Source organism: Chiloscyllium punctatum, chromosome 42 (assembly GCF_047496795.1).
Source record: "Chiloscyllium punctatum isolate Juve2018m chromosome 42, sChiPun1.3, whole genome shotgun sequence".
Lineage (NCBI taxonomy): Eukaryota > Metazoa > Chordata > Chondrichthyes > Orectolobiformes > Hemiscylliidae > Chiloscyllium > Chiloscyllium punctatum.
The window spans coordinates 5,715,275-5,733,532 of record NC_092780.1 but is presented as its reverse complement, the minus strand read 5'-3'; the positions used below and the strand labels follow the sequence as shown (position 1 = coordinate 5,733,532).

The following is an 18,258-nucleotide window of genomic DNA, read 5'->3' as shown; positions in this document are numbered from 1 at the left end:
ATGATCGTTTACCCTCAAAGTTTCATTTTAAAACTTTTCCATTCCTCTGGCTTATCACTGACTGTTTCCATATTGTTTGTTTTTTTTTCCTTTCAATTTGATGCTACCCTTAACCTTCTGGATTAACCACGAACTACTTCCTCAAATTCTTCTTCCTCAGTGGACTATGTCTTTGAGTCATGAACTATTTTCTTACATGTCTGCCCCTGTTGGCATGCTGTCTGTTCGGCTAATCTCATCTCCTAATCAACTGCAGCTACCTCTGCCCTTATTGCTTTTTAATTACCCTTATTTAAGTTTAGCATAATTATTTCCAATCCAGGTTTCTCGCACTCATCTGAATGCTAAATTCTACTGTCTTATGGTTACTGCTACCTCGGCGATCTTTTATACTTAAAATGCCTCATTGCACATTACCAGATTCTGTTCCTGTTTGGATCCACAGTATATTCTGAGAATTATCCTGAATATACACTATGAAATTTTCCTGTGGCTACCTCTGCTGTTTTGATTTTCCCAATTGTCATGAAGATTAAAGTCACCCATGATTAATGTATTGCTTTGTTATTTACGTACCCTCATTCGATCCTGATTTATTCTGTCCTCCAGCATAGTTACTTCTAGACCGCTTATAACCTACGTTCACCTATGTAGTCTACCCCTTTTTATTTCTTACCTCCAACCATATTGTTTTTATATCTTCTAATCCAGATTACTTCTTGCTGTCATACCTTTTTCATCTCGTAGTAACAAAGCTACCCTGTCCTTCTACCTGTCTTTTTGAAAAATCTCATAATCCAAATATTTAGTTCCCAGATTAGAGTTCCATGTAACTCTGTCTCTGTAATGGCTAGCACATCATACCCATTATTTTCTATTTGTTCTATTAATTCATTTTTTTAGTTAAAATACTACAAGGGTTTAAAAAGTCACTAATTGGCCCTTTTAACATTTTTCCCCCTTTGACCATATTTGCTGTTATTTTTCTATGTTTGTACAGTCTGTTCCCCTCTGGGTTTCATGATCTAAATAGCTACAATGCTGCTTCCGATTTCACTCTCCCGAACAGCCGCATTGCCTGGTCATCCATGAGCACTTACACGCACTCATCGAAAGCCCCAGTTGCTCAATTCATTAGGGTACTCATCCCAGGACAACTGAAATGAAGCCCATTACACTGGAACAGCTCCTTTCCACCCTAGTACTGCTGCTATTGCCCCATGAACTGAAATCCATTCTTTATGCACCAGTCTTTGAGCCATGCATTTCATTCCCTGACTTTATTTCTGATTTGGAGGTGCCGGTGTTTGGTTGGGGTGTACAAAGTTAAAAATTGCAATACCAGGTTATAGTCCAACAGGCTTATTTGGAAGTACTAGCTTTCGGAGCACTGCTCTGAAAGCTAGTGCTTCCTATAAACTTGTTGGACTATAACCTGGTGTTGTGTGATTTTTGACTTTATTTACCCTGTGTCAGTTTGCCTGTGCCTCAAATAGTAATCTTGAGATTGTTATCTTGGAAGTTCTACTTAATTTATTGCCTAACTGTTCCAACTCTTTCCACCACCTTCTCAAGGGCAACTGGGGATGGTCAATAAATGTTTGACCCAGCCAGTGAACCCTTCATCTCTTAAAAGGTAGATGTGCAAAGTCACTGCAGTTATAATCAGAGACTGAGTTAATGATCAACTGTTATTTTCCAAATGATCACTGAGTGTTGAGGATTGGTGAAAGACAGGTAATGTCTGACTAATCTGATTCTGTTTTTTGTTTTGTTAACTTTTTATTTTCTATTTGTTCGTGGGCTACGACAAAGCAAGCATTTAGTGCCAATCCCTAATTGCCCATGAGAAGTTGATTGTGGTCACGTTCTTGAATCATTGTCATTGTGATGGTGGAATATGTATGAATGTTGTCTCTGAGGACTTCCAAAAGGCATCTAATACAGTTCAACACAAATTAGGAGCATAAATTAGCATGTACAGAATTGAAGAGAACCTTGGAGGCAAGAAACAAATCAATGTTGGTTTTTCCAGCAAGCACCAGGACTTCAGTGTTAGCTTCATTATGGGATCTCAGGGCCCATGTGGAGATTTCCAGCCCACCAAAGTCATTGCCGTGCCTGTTGTTGCCATCTTCTGACACATAGTGTCCTATTGCCCAGCTCCTTACTTACAACCCATTCAAGGTAGCAAGTTCCCAAGGATAAAAGCCTATTGAGTGACAGGCATATCAGGCTGAAAGCCCCCAAGGAGAGTTGGACAGTGCACATGGACACCTCAAAATTCATTATAAATAAAGGCCAGAGCTGGCAGGACAATCACAGTGGAAATAATCAGTGTTACGGAAGTAATTATGGTTACACTCTATATGGTTCCACCATTGGGCATGGAGCATATGCCTTCAATAACCACCCAGTCTTCTACTGGAGTTTGTTTTGGGATTGAGGGGTAGCAGGGCTGGCACCTCTATTGAGCTGGCATCTCCACACATGGCAGGAGGGCTTTGCTGGAGGGGTGATGTACATGTACTGTTGATTGTGTCTGCTGAAAGCTAAATTAGGCGAGTAAATGAGTTGCCTAGCAAACCGACACTTGGCAGGTGGATCTCTTCAAATTTGTTTAGGAATGGGAGATATGCTGCCATTTATGTCATTGTCTGTGTTGACCCAGGTTTTCAGGTTAATTCTGCAAGATTTTTAATTCCCTTTACTTTGTCGTCTTAGCATTTCTTCTGATGATCTTTGTTATATCCAATTAACAAATTATTGGGAATTATATAATCAGGCAGCAGAGCAACATATCCAGACACCTACTTGACTCCTGAATAAGATCATTTTAAAACACAAAAGGGCTAAAGTTCAAATGTTTGTGGTCAGCTTATTCTCATGGTGTCTGAGATAAGCATTATCAATTTTATGAGATTGATGATTTAATTCGTATTTCTCAGTTTTAATTTAAGAGGTCAGCTACTCAAAATCCAGGAAGCCCAGATAACTCTCCTGGGATACAAAAGTAACATAATATTCTGTTTAAGTTAGGGACATTTGCAAAATCCCTCTGGAAGAAATTGTTTTAAAATCTGAGAAATAACCAGTCAATCTTGCCAATTTGATATTCCTAAACGAGAACAAATAAACTGTTGTTTGCAAAGAATTAGTTTAGTTCTTAGAATTGTGATATTTTTACTATTCTGTCTACTTGCAGTTACATTATATTACAACTGTTTCTTATGTGTGTTCATTTTTATTAACAGATCAATTCACTTCTTATTTTAAACTTAAAACAAGATCTCATGTGATGCTCTATTGCTTTCAAGGACTGGAGTGAGATCTTATGAAGGCCTAAGTCCAGTAGCTAAAAGCAATTTCCAGACAGGGTTTGCTCTGCGTTTCCCAGGTGCATTACCGAAAGCTTACCTAGATCTCGCGGCAAGGGAAGACACTCTCAAAGGTATGAGAAGTTGGGTCTCACCCATGAGAGTGGTCCAAGCTGCAGTAGAGAGTTTTATTTAAATAAAGAAGTCCCAAAGATGTACCTGCTTAAATAAAGTTGTTGGACAGCTAACATTTAAAACAAGGTTTGCTCTGGTGTTATGCTGCACCTTCTGAAGAGCAGGAGGATCCTGTGGAGGTGTGGGATAGAATCATTTGATTAAATAATCTAAAAAGGGTCCTCATTATCTTTTGCGCAAACTTCAATATTTTACCTAGATATCAAGTTGTGCAATAACTGAAGGGCACAGGGAGATGGCATTTGTCATGGGAGAATTTAAAATGGAAAACAAAATCTGAAATGGAATGGATTTGAGTCATTAACACTCTGACTTCAAAAACCTCATCTTCAATGCCTCCATTAGTCCTTCTTCTGTTCAGCATCTGTTTTTGCCTCTAAAGCAATATGACCTTTAGTGTGTTTAAGTGCTATATAAATGCAATTTACTTTGTCCAGCTCTTGTTCAAACTGTGCTCCAGTAAAATTGTCAAGCTTAGCAATAAAAGTATTCATAATCTTCAGGGGGCTGGGACTGTTCTCATTTACAGCAATGAAGATTAATGGGAGATTTAATTAAGGTGTTCAAAATTATGAAAGGTTTTATTCGAATAATTAGGAAAAGTACTTCCATGACTCGGAAGGGAATCATTAACCTGAAACACTGATTTCAGATTAAAGGCCAACAGAGGCGTAGCTTTATTAGAGGGATTTGTTTTTTACAAGCTAGGTACTGGAATGAACAACTTGAAAGGTTGATGGAAGCACATTTTCAATAAGGAATTGGGTAAATGCCTGAAGGAGAAAGCATTGCAAATCTTTGGACAACTAATTGACTTTGTCTTTTCAAGGGATAAGGCAGGCTAACTGATTTTTTTCTGGAAGACTCTACAATCTTCTGTTCAACGGGAGCATATTCCTGTTGCTGGTGTTAGTGAGAGTTAATGAAAGCTGTGATTTTCCAATTTGTGAACACTGCTTCATTTAATCTCTTGTGTACTACTGAGAGCACCAAAGGTGTTAAAGTTGTTTGTGATGTCTATAGTGGAAGCTTATAGAACTAAGTTTTTGCTCATAAGAAACTTTTATATTCAGAATATATGATACAGAGAGGATTCAATAAACTGATTACCTTAATAAAGAGTCAGAAAAGCATGCACCAGGATAATTATCAAGAGTAGTGTCTTGATAGAGCCTAGTTAGGTCTGTCTGCAGTATTGCAGAAAATGAGTTGGGCCCATTTGTGTTTCAAGGGATTAAAGTTTGCATCACTTTAAGGTGAATACGAGGTGAATCAGAAATGAAGCACTCCAGTTCTCATCAGGGAAGCATTTTATTTTACCTTTCCTGATCTTCCACCATTACAGTACATTATGTATTGCTATGTCATTTCTTGCACTGTTGTAGAAAAGAATCAGAAAATTTCAACAAGATTCTGTCCTGTTATTCCCAATTAGTATTGATGGTTTCCTATCAACGTGGTAACAATTTAATGAAAGAATGTGCAAAATTCAGCTGAATTCACTAAAAACCTCTTTTCTTTGCCCCCTGCTGTATCTTTCCCAAGGGAGTTTTGGGAGTTCCTTCTAAGCAGGTATTTGTTCAGTGCATTGTAAATGAAAATGATTCAATTTTGAGTTGCAACACCCACATTTTTAGAAAGAAAAAGTAGTGCCTTGTCTAATAAGTACCATTTTCCACAGGACTGCATTGACATATTTAATAGTGCAATTCCTGTAGGTTATAGTGGTTGGTTACTTGTTACAGAAAAAGTTTTCTGGTAATGCTTTGTTGTCAAGGTGGGAATTCAGTTTGGAGAAAGGAACCGTTTGCTTCAGCTTTGTTTGAAGTGCAGATTAAATATAGATGCAAAGTAAAGCTTGCCTGTAACTCCCTGACAATGTACTAAACTAAATCTTTAACACAGTAGTTAGTACACCAGATATCCTTGTGACCTTCACAATTTCAAACACTTCTATTCTGTTCTGCTGCCCTATCTCACATACTAATGCAGTGTGGCCCTGCTTTAATGGTAACTGTTGATGGTGAATCCAAGCCCATATTTTACTCCTTCACTGTGTGGTATCCTTTCTCCACAGATTCCAGGGATACTTGCTTAAATCCTACTCTCCATAAAACAACCGTATCACTTCATTAAACAAAAAAAGGCTGATGGTATTAATTCTGTAATCTGCACAGACTATCAGGGTGAAGTTGTGATTAGATTGTGTGAATTTCATTTATTCAAGCAAATAAGAGTTGCAAAATATATTTATGCTGCAGTACTACCAATATATGTTGAGACAGTGTCTAACAGCAAGGTTATTATAAAAATGTAATGGTTGACCACACAGGATGGAAGCCATCAGTGATGGTTTAGCAGAGGCTAATACTAACCACTAAGCCATCTCATATCAAAGAGAGTGCTGCACAGTTGAGGGTGGAGGATGGTGAATGAGGATCTGCTCTCTCCAATGAAGACAAAATATCTCACAGCACGATTTGGAAACTGAGGAGGAGTGTTCTTCTTGGTGCTTTTTTCAAATTCACTCATGGGATGTGGGTGTAGCTGGCTGGCCAGCCAGCACTATTTTGCCATCCCTAATTGTCCTTGTGAAGGCAGTGTTGTGCTGGCCAGTGCTTCGATGCTTAACCAACAGAGATGATCTGGTCATTATCATGGTGATGTTTATGGGATCCTGCTGTGCACAAATTAACTATCTTGTTTTTCCTGCTGTATAACAGAGATAACACTTCAACAGTGTTTCATTGACTGTAAAGCACCTTGGGGTGTCTTATGATTGTGAAAGAAACTTGATCACAAATGTAAATTGGAAGCAGCTATGCACTTGTAATCTTGCAAAGGAATAGTTACTGGTGTGGCCATCTGTGCTCTGAAATGTACTCTGTATTCTGGGGAGAGGTGTCGAAGCACAATATGACAGATCTCCAGAAATCATTCTGTCGGAATGTAATATGATGTGTAGGAATGTTCTTGTTGCCTACTACATTCTTGATGGAAGTGTAACTCAATAGATATTTCATTCCCACAGTAGCCTTTTAGAACAGGGTTTTTTAACTTACGAGCTTTGGACATGTCATATTTAATTGAAATTCATTCTTTTTCTTGCCTTGCTGCAGCAACCAATTCCTATATCATCATAAATGGGACTGAATTCAAATGTTTGAAGGTCACCAAAGTGCTAGTTGTAGCACTGAACTGAGGCATTGAGCTGCATAGTTCTTTTTATGACCTTCAGAAAATAATGCACATTTCAGGTGTAACTTTGAATCCTTTTTTGTAAAACTTGTGTAAACAATTATGTTTATTACATTCAGCTGACCTGTGTAAGGATAGTCATGGCAATATCACAAACGACATGAGGTGAAAGAAAAGAAAATCAGTGACTAATGACAATCCAGTGGATCAGTGGTGAACATTGAGGAGGATAGGTTGAGGGTATCCCATGTACTTGGGTAGCCTGCAGACATTGATGGTCAGGGGCATGTGGGCACCATATTGAAACATGTCTAGCACTTGGGAATAATAGCAAATCAAAATCCTCCAGGTAGGAGGGTTTTTTTCCTTTTCTCTGTACAGTGGTGCATCACTTACCAGTGATTATCTTTCCTTCTATTCTCTTTGCCCCCAACCAAGTTTGTATCAATTGACCTGAACAGAGGAGCATTTGGTTAACTCATTTGGTTGGATGCTAGTAGGAAAGTAGTTGGCAAGGAGCAACCCATAACTCTAACCTAGAGAAGGGATTATCTGCAGCATTTACTGGTATCTTACGGAGATTGATAAATCTTTATCTTAAAGTGTTATCAATTTGTGGAACAGTGGAGAGGTTAGCCAGAATGGCTGGATATGCCATGTTACAAACATTTTGTATAATTAGTGAAAAAACTATTTTAATGGATACCTTGCAGAGGGGTACAGCCTGTGTTCCAGTGTTATGAACTATGTGAAACATTTCTTCAGTTGTTTTCTTAAACACTTTCGTTGTGATCATTATAATAAGTTGTATTCAGGGTCTTGGGTGAGCAGCAACTGTTGATATAGATGGCAACTGTGTACCACCTCAATGCAGGATCAGCTTCACACTAAGTACTTGCTTATAGTATCAAATTTGTTAATTGATCCAGATTTTATCTGGCTGATCAAAACAATGTATGTATAGAACTAAAGAAAACATTTTTAAGTATTCATTGTTTTCCCCCAAAATGTTAATTTGTATAAACCATTAACGCATCAGAGCTAAATGGTATTTTTTTAAAAATATTTATGAAGAGAGGAAAGTGCCCATTTTCTCTCCTTAACTCTGATATTCTTAGCAGAGTAGATAAGCAGCTTTGAATCTGCAAAAAGCACCAATCTCTGTTCTTAGCCTTTAGCTTACCTCAGAATCCTTTTAGGTCAATTCCCCACAAGGGCTTTCAAAGAGGCAGGCCAGTTAGTGTCTAAATATTAAATACTTCAAATTGAGAACCACAGTGCACAATGCCTGTTATTAATATATTGTATTTTCTTTATTCTAATTATGAGTAAAGATTACAGTAAACTATTGAAGGCTTATTCATCTCTCAGATTATCAACTTTGCCTTAAATCCTCTTGAATGTAGGTCATTGCTGTGCCTAGTAGTTATCGAACAACAAAATTGTTTCAATGCTAAGTCACATGAATTTTTCTAGTATTCTGAATGGCAATGTTTAAGTTTTCATTTAGATCTATATAGGTCATGATTAGAAGATATGATATTATTTTCAGAAAAACGTTTGTAAATTTATTCATAGTTTTTCTCTAATGTCAAAATGTAGCACCATCTTATAACCCCAACAAGAAGTTGATTTAAAATTAGTTTTTAATTTCAAGTATAAATTGGAACAACCTGCATTTATAACATGGTAAAACCTCCCAAGGCACATCCCAGGAGTGTGTTCAAAGTAGGTTTGATCACCCATTAGGAGACGTTACGTTAAATGTTTAGTAAGGAGGTAAGTTTTAAGTAGAGTTTTAAAGGAGCTAAGAGGTTTAGAGAGAAAATTCCAAAGTTTTGGATTAGATTAGATTACATTACATTACATTACAGTGTGGAAACAGGCCCTTCGGCCCAACAAGTCCACAGCGACCCGCCGAAGCGCAACCCACCCATACCCCTACATGTACCCCTTACCTAACACTACGGGCAATTTAGCATGGCCAATTCACCTAACCTGCACATCTTTGGACTGTGGGAGGGAACGGGAGCACCCGGAGGAAATCCACGCAGACACAGGGAGAACGTGCAAACTCCAGACAGTCAGTCGCCTGAGGTGGGAATTGAACCCGATCTTAGGTGCTGTGAGGCAGCAGTGCCAACCACTGTGCTACCGTGCCGCCCACAAACTTTGGACTTTGACATCTGAAGCCACATTCATCTAGGATGAAGTGATTAAAACCAAGGATGCTCAAAAGACCAGAATTAGAGGAATCTGAAGAAATAGGAGCAGACATAACTGGGGAGTGTTGCCAAACAAAGAGAGCTCGGAGTGCAGATGCATAGTTCCTTGAAAGTGGAGTTGCAGGAAGACAGTGGTGAAGAAAGTGTATGCCTTCATTGGTCAGAACATTGAGTATAGGAGCTGGGATATTATTTTACGGTTGTACAAGACATTGGTGTGGCCACCTTTTAGAATACTATGTACAATTCTGGTCACTCTTCTATAGGAAGGGTGTTGTTAAACCTGAGATGGTGCAGAAAAGATTTACAAGGATGTTGCCAGGACTGGAGTGTTTGAGCTATGAGGGAGGTGGATCAGGCTGGAGCTTATTTCACTGCAGTGTTGGAGACTGACACATGACATTATAGAGGTTTATAAAATCATGAGGGGCATGAAAAGGGTGAATAGCCAAAGTCTTTTTCCTAGGGTGGAGCAGTCCAAAACAAGAGTGTATAGGTGAGAGGGTAAAGATTTAAAAGGGACCTGAAGGGTAAATTTTTCATGTAGAGGGTAGTGCTTGTATAGAATGAGCTGCCAGAGGAAGTGGTGGAGGCTAGTACAATTACAACATTTAAAAGGCATCTGGATAGGTATATGAATAGGAGGGGTTTTGTGGGTTATGGGCCAAATGCTGGCAAATGGGACTAGGTCAGATTGGAATGTCTGGTCAATGTGGATGAATTGAACTAAAGGGTCTGGTTCTGTGCTTTATGATGCTATCTGTGAGCCTGCTGCACCTTCAATACGATTGCGGCTGATGTTTTATCTCATTCCACTTTCCCAATTTCCAACCCATCTGTTTCCCTGAAAAACCAAAAAATTAATCTTTTCAGCCTGATGTGGTTAACATTTGAGTTTCTACAACGGTCTGTGAGAAAAGATTCCAAATATTCACAGCTCTCAGCTTTAAATGATCGATCCCTTTTGAAGCTGGAGGAGACTGTAAAGATGATGATGCATATGGCCATGGACAAATTTGAAAAGACAAAGTTAAAATTCAGATTTCTCAGACTGTAACATAGCTGCAAAGCATTTCACGACATGTGGGATACATCTCAAATTCTGCAATCTGATAAAATAAAAGCATTCTTAACCAAGTTCTGCAGTTTTACTTAAATCCTTTCAACCATCTTTGATCATCTATTTCAATATCTGAACAAAAGTCTTGGGGGGAAAAACAAACTTGCATTTATGTAGTGCCAAAGCACTTTACAGCCAATGGAGTAATGTTTAATATATAGTTTACCCTTTCAAATGTACTTTTACTTCACCAGTGCAAAACTCACTAATTCTTTGTTACAAACAACTTGTGTTTATATGTGCTTAGCTCTGCCTGAAATTTACAGTGCTGTCTGATCTGTTAGAACTGTATTCTGCAACCGGGGCTTTGGAATCCCTGCTATTCAAAAATCTACCAGGGAGTCCCTTTGTTATGGCTAATAATCAAGGTTCCACACTAAATAGAAAGTAGTTATGATTGTGTCCTTTTCAAACAATAAGGAGAACTTGTATTTGTTCCAACTGGAAATCATCTGTTTTCTGTTTTCTCCTCAGGTATATTTAACAGTTCTGAAACATGGAGACTCTACAACGCTAGATACAATGTTAAAGGTAAGTGGCTGCTTCTATACCTAAAATGTTATCCAAATTTTATAATTAGTTTTCTCTTTTAGCATTTTAGTATAGCTGTAAACTGAAAAAAGATAGCGATGACAAGTCACAGTTTTCTCCAAAGCAATACAGAGCTGGAAGATCCCTCTTAGGATTCACATTTTATGCTGAGCTAATTAACCTTAATCAGATCAGCATTAGAAACAGCCAGCAGTGCCTGAAGTGCCTAAGAGGAGTATTGACGATGGTTTAGGTCACTGATCACTGTCCAGTGGTTCTCACTGGAAGGTTAGGATATAGTTTTAATCTCCCTGTTCAGGGCTTTTGTGATACACTATTGGAGCAGATGGGACTTGATCCTGGGTCACAACCTGTAATGGAGTTGATGTTTTAAACAAAGGAAGGAAGTTGGGAATGATCTTTTGAAGTTAAAATGTTTTCAGTGAACTTTTAGTTCTAGGATTCATTTAAAGTTTTGTGTGGTCTTGTCGAAAAGGTGAAATGGTGTCCCTTTTTAACTTTCAGTTGTAGCTCTTGTTGAATTTGTCTAGCTATAAGTTTTCATTCCAAAGTTCTTCCTGCAGAATCTGGTCACTTACAGCCTAGCTGCCGTCTTAATTGAGACTGCCTAACTGCTGGGAATAGATTGTAACTGAAGTAGTTAAGGCCACTGTGTTTGCTTTATCACATAAATATCAGGTGTCGTTGTGATGTAAAATTCCATTGCTGCAAAAACCTTTACCACTTGTTGTTAATAACCATTCTGTATAATTATAAAATAAATTAGGACTTAAATTGATAGGGTTGCACAGCACAGAAATAGACCCTTTGGTCCAACTTGTCTGCGCCAACCAAACATCCCAATCTGGCCTAGTCCCATGTGCCAGCATTTGGCATACATCCCTGTAAGCCCTTCCTATTCATATATGCACCCAAGTACCTCTTAAATGTTGGAATTGTATCCACCTCCTCCACTTCCTCTAGAAGCTCATTCCATACAGACACCACCCTCTGTGTTAAACAGTTATCCCTCCTGCCATTTTAAAATCTTTCCCCGCTCTGCTTAAACTAATGCCCTCTAGTTTTTTTTTTACTCCCCCATTCTAGGAAAAAGACCTTGGCTATTCGCCCTATCTATGCCCCTTGTGATTTTATAAACCTCTATAAGGTCATCCCTCAGACTTAGTGTTTCCAAAGACGTTTCCTGAAAGTGGACTTTTCAGCTTCCATCCTGAAAGATATACAAAGGAAGACTTTGTAGAGATTCTCATTGAAATAGAAGAGCTCGATGCTAATTCTGAATTGGAAATTGAAACTCACTGATCAAATAACATCAAGACCAAAGTCAGGGATCATATATTTTACAGGTACACAAGGACGAAAAACTTCTTGACCATTGCATGCATGGTTCCATTTTATATAAATGGTTGGAAACCTGTATTCATTTTTAAAGCTGAAAATGTGTTGCTGGAAAAGCGCAGCAGGTCAGGCAGCATCCAAGGAGCAGGAGAATCAACATTTCGGGCATGAGCCCTTCTTCAGGAATGAGGAAAGTGTGCCAAGCAGGCTAAGATAAAAGGTAGGGAGGAGGGACTTGGGGGAGGGGCATTGGAAATGCGATAGGTGGAAGGAGGTTAAGGTGAGGGTGATAGGCTGGAGTGGAGGTGGGTGCGGAGAGTTCAGGAAGAAGATTGCAGGTTAGGAAGGTGGTGCTGAGTTCAAGGGTTGGGACTGAGACAAGGTGGGGGGGAGAGGAAATGAGGAAACTGGAAAAATCTGAGTTCATCCCCTTTCCAATGCCCCTCCTCCCTACCTTTTATCTTAGCCTGCTTGGCACACTTTCCTCATTCCTGAAGAAGGGCTCATGCCCGAAACGTCGATTCTCCTGCTCCTTGGAATGCTGCCTGACCTCCTGCGCTTTTCCAGCAACACATTTTCAGCTCTGATCTCCAGCATCTGCAGTCCTCACTTTCTCCTAGTTCATTTTTAAAGCGTTTGGTGTTTGCACGTATGCTCCATGCAAAACTGCTACATATTTTCTGACTACCTGAAGGTATACAGGGTGATAGTGCCACCCATAGGACATGGTTGTTATTACAGAGTGCCTGTGCAGCTCAAATGATCTAACTTTGACAGACACACCATATGTATGGCGTGTGGAGAAGGGTGGCATAAGGGGAGATCAATCAGAATTTGTAGAGAGAAAAGTTAGAATTCTGGAACAATCCTTCAGGAAGAAAAATGCTTTTGTTATTGTATTCTGTACTGCAAAGTATCTTTCATAGCCTCAATGTCTAATGAGGATGAGCTTGTGTTTATAAAATATTTGTCAAGTTCTTAAGAACTCTTCCAATCCGTCACAATGTTTTGATGTACAGTTGCTATTTTATAGTAGAATCTGATCTGTGCAGTACAATTGCCCATAAACAGCAGTGAGATAAATGGCCCTATGTGTTTTAATGTTTTTTATTGAGTGATAAATATTGGCTGTTCCATTCGAGAGATTTCTCCTCCTTTCTTTTTGAAGTATTGTCATTGTCCATTTCAGGTTGGCCATGTCTAATGTTTAATTTGTAAAATGGGGCCTTCAAATGTGAATGGCTCTCTCAGCAGGTCACAAGTATTAACCTGCATTTTATGTTCAATTCTGGAGTAGAGTCTGAACTCACAAGGTTTTGATTAAGTTATAATGTTGCCCTGAACCAAGACTGGCATTAAATAAGGCATTGTGAATTTTAGAATCATGACCAACCAAAATTGTTATCACTGATGCTTGGTGTGAGCCGAGGACTGAGTACAGAAATTACTGTCTCACCTCAAAAAAAAGCCTCGAGCTTCCATCAGTTAGTATGGTGAGATAAGTAAATTGATTATTTTTTCGACTTGAACAGGGAAAGTTAAGAGATGATGTGATGGGAGTAATCAAGATGGAGATTCAGTAAACTAAATCAGAAAGAGCTATATCCACTGTTTGGTGAATTGGTAACTAGAAGGCATAATAATGTCATCAAAAGAACAAAGGAAGAAGTCAGAGAAAATTTTCTTGCTCAAAAGATTATTAGCACATAGATTTGATATGAGAAATAGTGATAGATGCATAATATGTGATAGTTTTCAAAGGAAAGTGGGTAAATACTTGAAAAAGGAAAATTTAATAAAGTGGGTGGTAAGGTCAGGCAATTGAAGTTAGAGATGGCTATTTGAGAATTGAGACAGTTGCAGTGTCAAATAGCCACAACCTGAGTAGTACAATCAGTGATTCTAAATGTCAGTATCTTGGATGGTGATTATAGAGGACAAATTTGAAAATGAGGTGGAAAATCAAAAATCTCATGTTGGTTCTTGGTCACATGTTGAAGATGACTACATGAACAAAAATCCATTTGGTGACAGGAAATTGCATAGAATGTAATTAAATGCATGTTTTCAAAGGCTATTTAGGCTGATCAAACTCCCTTCCTTTTTACAGCTACATAATCAAGCAGATCTACAAGAAGAGAAGGTCCGAATTGAAAGGTTATTGGGTGCTATCTCTCACCCTGACCTCATTCAGAAGGTTTTGACCTTTGCTATGTCGGTATGTTACTTCTTACTATCCACCACATGATTGCCCAGGTTACTTCCATTGCAGTTTCCTGTTGTGCATTTAATTGCAAGTCAGACTAAAGTGCACAATGGAAAGGTCACAGGAAGATCTTCATCTCTCCCCTACCTGCATGCGTTTCTGTCAAATGAAATTCACTTGCTTAAGACAACCCTTCAGGACTTCATTGTGTAACTTGTAACAACTTCCCACAAATACCGTCATATCTGAAAACAAATACCTTCACAGTTAGTACTTCCTTCACTGGGCTGTGTGCTAGTCTTATTTTATGACTATCTCCAGTACTTAATATTCATTTTAAAGTGAAAATTTTAATTTTAATTCACGTGTTATCTTTTGGCAGTTCAAGGATTGTTTTTATATCTTTAGAAATGAATTATTCGATTTGTAGTGCCTGATCCTTTTGTTGCTTTTCCTTCATTCTCTCAATCAGCTCAGCAGAATCTCTGCCGCAAGCATAATGAATGTCTCATTTGAACTTTACTGAGATGTGGCACTGATACAAGGGGATTTACCCATTCATAAAGTTTAATTAGTAAACCATCATTAATTCCTGTCCTTCCTCTTTCCGTTTTTCTATACATGGATCTCAAAACTGCACACTTCTTTGATAGAGGACATCACTGTACATAGACACTTCTCCAACCTCTATCCCACTTTTTATTTGCAGAATCATTACATCAAGTTCCAAAAGAACAAGTATGGCACCACAGACAATACAAGACCTAGTCCTGATTTGAGCCACTCATGAAACCACCTACAACCATCGTTGTTTGTTATTTAACCAATTGTTGGGTGTAAAGTCAAGTTTATCAACGCTTTAACTAAGAAATGCTCATGGCTACTTGTAAATGAAAATGGTGAAAAGAACTAAACTTGTATTAGCATTCCTCTTCCCACCTTTCAAACTAGCGCATACCAACTTTGAGAAAAGGGCTTAGTTTATAGATGCTAGCAGTGATTAGCATAGCTGACAACTTAAACTTTTCCCCATCATGGTCCCCCTCCTGTCCCACCTATCTAAGCAGCAGGAAGTTTCTAACATCTTATTGATATGGGTCCTTAAGAATGAAAACTCAAGATCAGAAATTAGTGCTAATTGCAAGTACTACTTTGATAATATACAGTTATATTGCTGATGTAATTTCACTTGAACTTTATCATAGTTGTTAATATTAAGCTTGAAATTACCCCAATAATCTAGCATCAGGAAATATTCTGTTAAATTTAAACTTAAAAGTTACCAGTTGGTTTCTGTGCTGCATTTCTCTGAGCACATACTAAGCTGAAGTGCCCCATGGAACGTTCAATCCTGCCATTGTTGAGGAATATTTTTGAACTTACTTAGAGAAATGTGTTGGTTTCAGACTCCCTTTTCAGGATGTTTAGGAATAGAAAATAACCCAAGCTTCCAAATCCACCAAAAACTTCCCTTGTAATAACTGTCAGACCCATGTCTGTGCCATTTCCCCTGATGCGCACTCTTCTAACTGGCTGGTCTGCTCAGGGGCCTAAACCACAGGTTTTCTGTCACTCTTTTTCCCTGCAGGATCTGCTCACCACCAGCTGGGAGGGCGCGACATTCTCAGCCACGGTATTCTCCATGAATGAACCACCGAGATGAGATGATCCACTAACAGGAGATGCGCTTATAGGGGGTGTGAGCAGACTACGCTTTGAAAAGAGTAAATCAAAGAAAAAAGTGTTGTTGGAAACTTGACTGATGCAATAACCTTCAAATTTGTGTTTTACTTTCTTAGTTACATTAGTATAAACATGCTGGAAAAACTTTACTGTACATGGTACATTCTGTTCTTTTCATTAAGCTGGACTTCAGTGGGATTTATAGTCTGTTTTCATTTGCAGCTGTATTGTGCAAAAAAAAATGCCCTAGAGATTTAGCCCTTGTTTGCCATATTGACAGCTTAAATAGTGGGTTTTAAGTTAAGGTAGATCAGTTAACTATAGCTTCCTGCCCCTGGTAAATGGTAATGGATTCTTCTGCCCAGTGCAGTCAGTGTACAAACTAGAACAACTGAGACCACTGCCCTGCTGCATGAGCTTACCTGCCCTTACTGCTGCTGCTTGAAAATTATATTTGATTTTATGCTTATCTTTGCATGCACAGAGACTTAGTGGATGTATATATGTAGATTTATATCTGTAATGTATTGAAGTCACGTTTGTTATCACGTTTTACTTGTCATTTTCACTATAACTTTTCATCACTAACATAAAGCATCATTATCTTGAAACAATTTAATAGGCAATGTTGCTTGTACACCAAAAGTTTTGCATATAGTGCCTGGTTCCCCTTTGTTCCCCTACCTGTAATACTTTCCCATTTGCACCTTGCTAATTGGATCCCTATTGTTCTTAAAAGGTGTAGCCTCCAAATTTTCATGGATTTGCCTCTACTTACATTTCCTGCCAACTTGTTCATTTATAAACTTTGAAACCCACATTTATAGTGCATTTGCCTTACCCAAGCCAGTTTCCTACAGAATTTTTGACTTCTCTAAGGTGATTAAATTATTTCTATACGTCCTAGTTTAATTATCCACTGCAACCTGAACCCTGCTTGATCCAAGGTCTGATTGCATAAATGCAAGCCACTGAAGATTGACAAGGTTTGAATTGGTAGTTATGGACCTGACGACTTCGATAAGATTGAAAGCTGTAGAAATTCTTACTTAGGTGGAATTACAGATACTTTGCAGAAGAATAAGCCATTTTGCCCAAATGATCTATTTGTCATTTAAGCTCCATGCAAGCCTACCTCCTTTTAGCTAATTCTATCAATATAACCTACTATTTCTTTCTGCCTCATGTGTCTAGTTTTCCCTTAAATGCATCTATACTATTCGCCTCCACTACTTCCCACAGTCTCTTTCCTTTTTACATCTACAGGATTTTGAAAACTAAGTGAAGTGTTACCTAACCCACTTCAAATCTTTTGTTTTAACTTGGGTGATGTTCAGCATGTGGGCAAAGCTACTGGTTTTTCTTAATTGTTGCAGAGAAATATTCAGAATTTCAGATACCGAAAACAACTCTAAGCAATAACAGTGGAATTTGAACTGTTTTTACATTGTAAAGCACTGGTCCTGATTATGGGGATTAGCAAAATCTTGCATATTATGTTCTTTCTTCACAGAAACTAAAAACATAGCAGAATTCAAACCCCAAGGAATTGGTTTTACAAAAGGTCTTGAACATTGTATAAGAAAGTTAAACATTTCTTGCCTTGAACCAATGGTTCTGTCTTTGTTCTTCTGCTTTTAAGCTAAGTGCTGGTTGAGTCAGAGAGGAAAGCTGGGAGACAATCAGCATGAAGGCAACTATCATTCTTTCTTTGCTCCCCCTTTCTCGATCACCAACTCCCCGACCACATAGAAAACAAATTCTCGTCTTCATGCAATATGTCCTAACTTTTATTCTTTATAGCTACCAGACAGATGGACAAGTTTAAGCACGTGTCCTGTGTTTCGTGTTTATTTCTGATCCTGAAAGTAATGAAGTAAAATTGGAAGTCAATGCACCCTGATACTTGGTGGTTAACGCACTGTCAAACCATGTGAAGGAGATCTAGTTAACGAGCCCTGTTTATGTGTTGATTGGCTCATTTTCAGGAAAAGCAGCTTTGAGGGACCAGAGTCCTCCAAAATAGGGAAGACGAATTAAATGGGAAAGCCACTTGTGTTACCCACTTTTTCCCTCTGGTGACGCTGGCTGCTGCCGTAGTGTGTATTGCTGCAAAGTCTGTAGATATTGGCTGAATACCATCAGCAATGATATCACACTACAACTGAACGAACCGCCACCAATTATTGTCTAGACAGGGACAAGTGGCTCACTGGATAAGGTTACACCAGCCTACTGTAGGTTATGAGGACCATACCTCAGCAAAAGTCATTACCTTTAGTGAAGGAATTGAAAAAATGAAGAGGTGTTTAAGCCTATAAGCTATAAATACATTGTTTGGTTTCATTTCTGCATACAGTGTTTTAGCCTTCGTGGAACTGATGCACAGCAAAGGAAGAAAAATGTTTGCAAAAATAAAAAGAT

General features: G+C 38.5%; 1 protein-coding gene across 2 annotated transcripts in view; it reads left to right on the top strand.

Moving 5' to 3' along the window:
- npepps (aminopeptidase puromycin sensitive) overlaps positions 1-18,258 on the top strand; it is a 221,343-nt gene that overhangs the window by 191,530 nt on the left and 11,555 nt on the right. The window contains exons 19-21 of one of the 2 annotated variants that reach the window (XR_011955143.1): positions 10,530-10,586; positions 14,056-14,163; positions 15,740-15,875. Coding sequence is in view for 1 of the 2 variants with exons in the window: in XM_072561298.1 (XP_072417399.1) it covers positions 10,530-10,586; positions 14,056-14,163 (165 nt within the window). In the remaining variant the exon portion in view is untranslated. The remainder of the gene's footprint in view (positions 1-10,529; positions 10,587-14,055; positions 14,164-15,739; positions 15,876-18,258) is intronic. The other variant, XM_072561298.1, reaches the window with a different exon arrangement.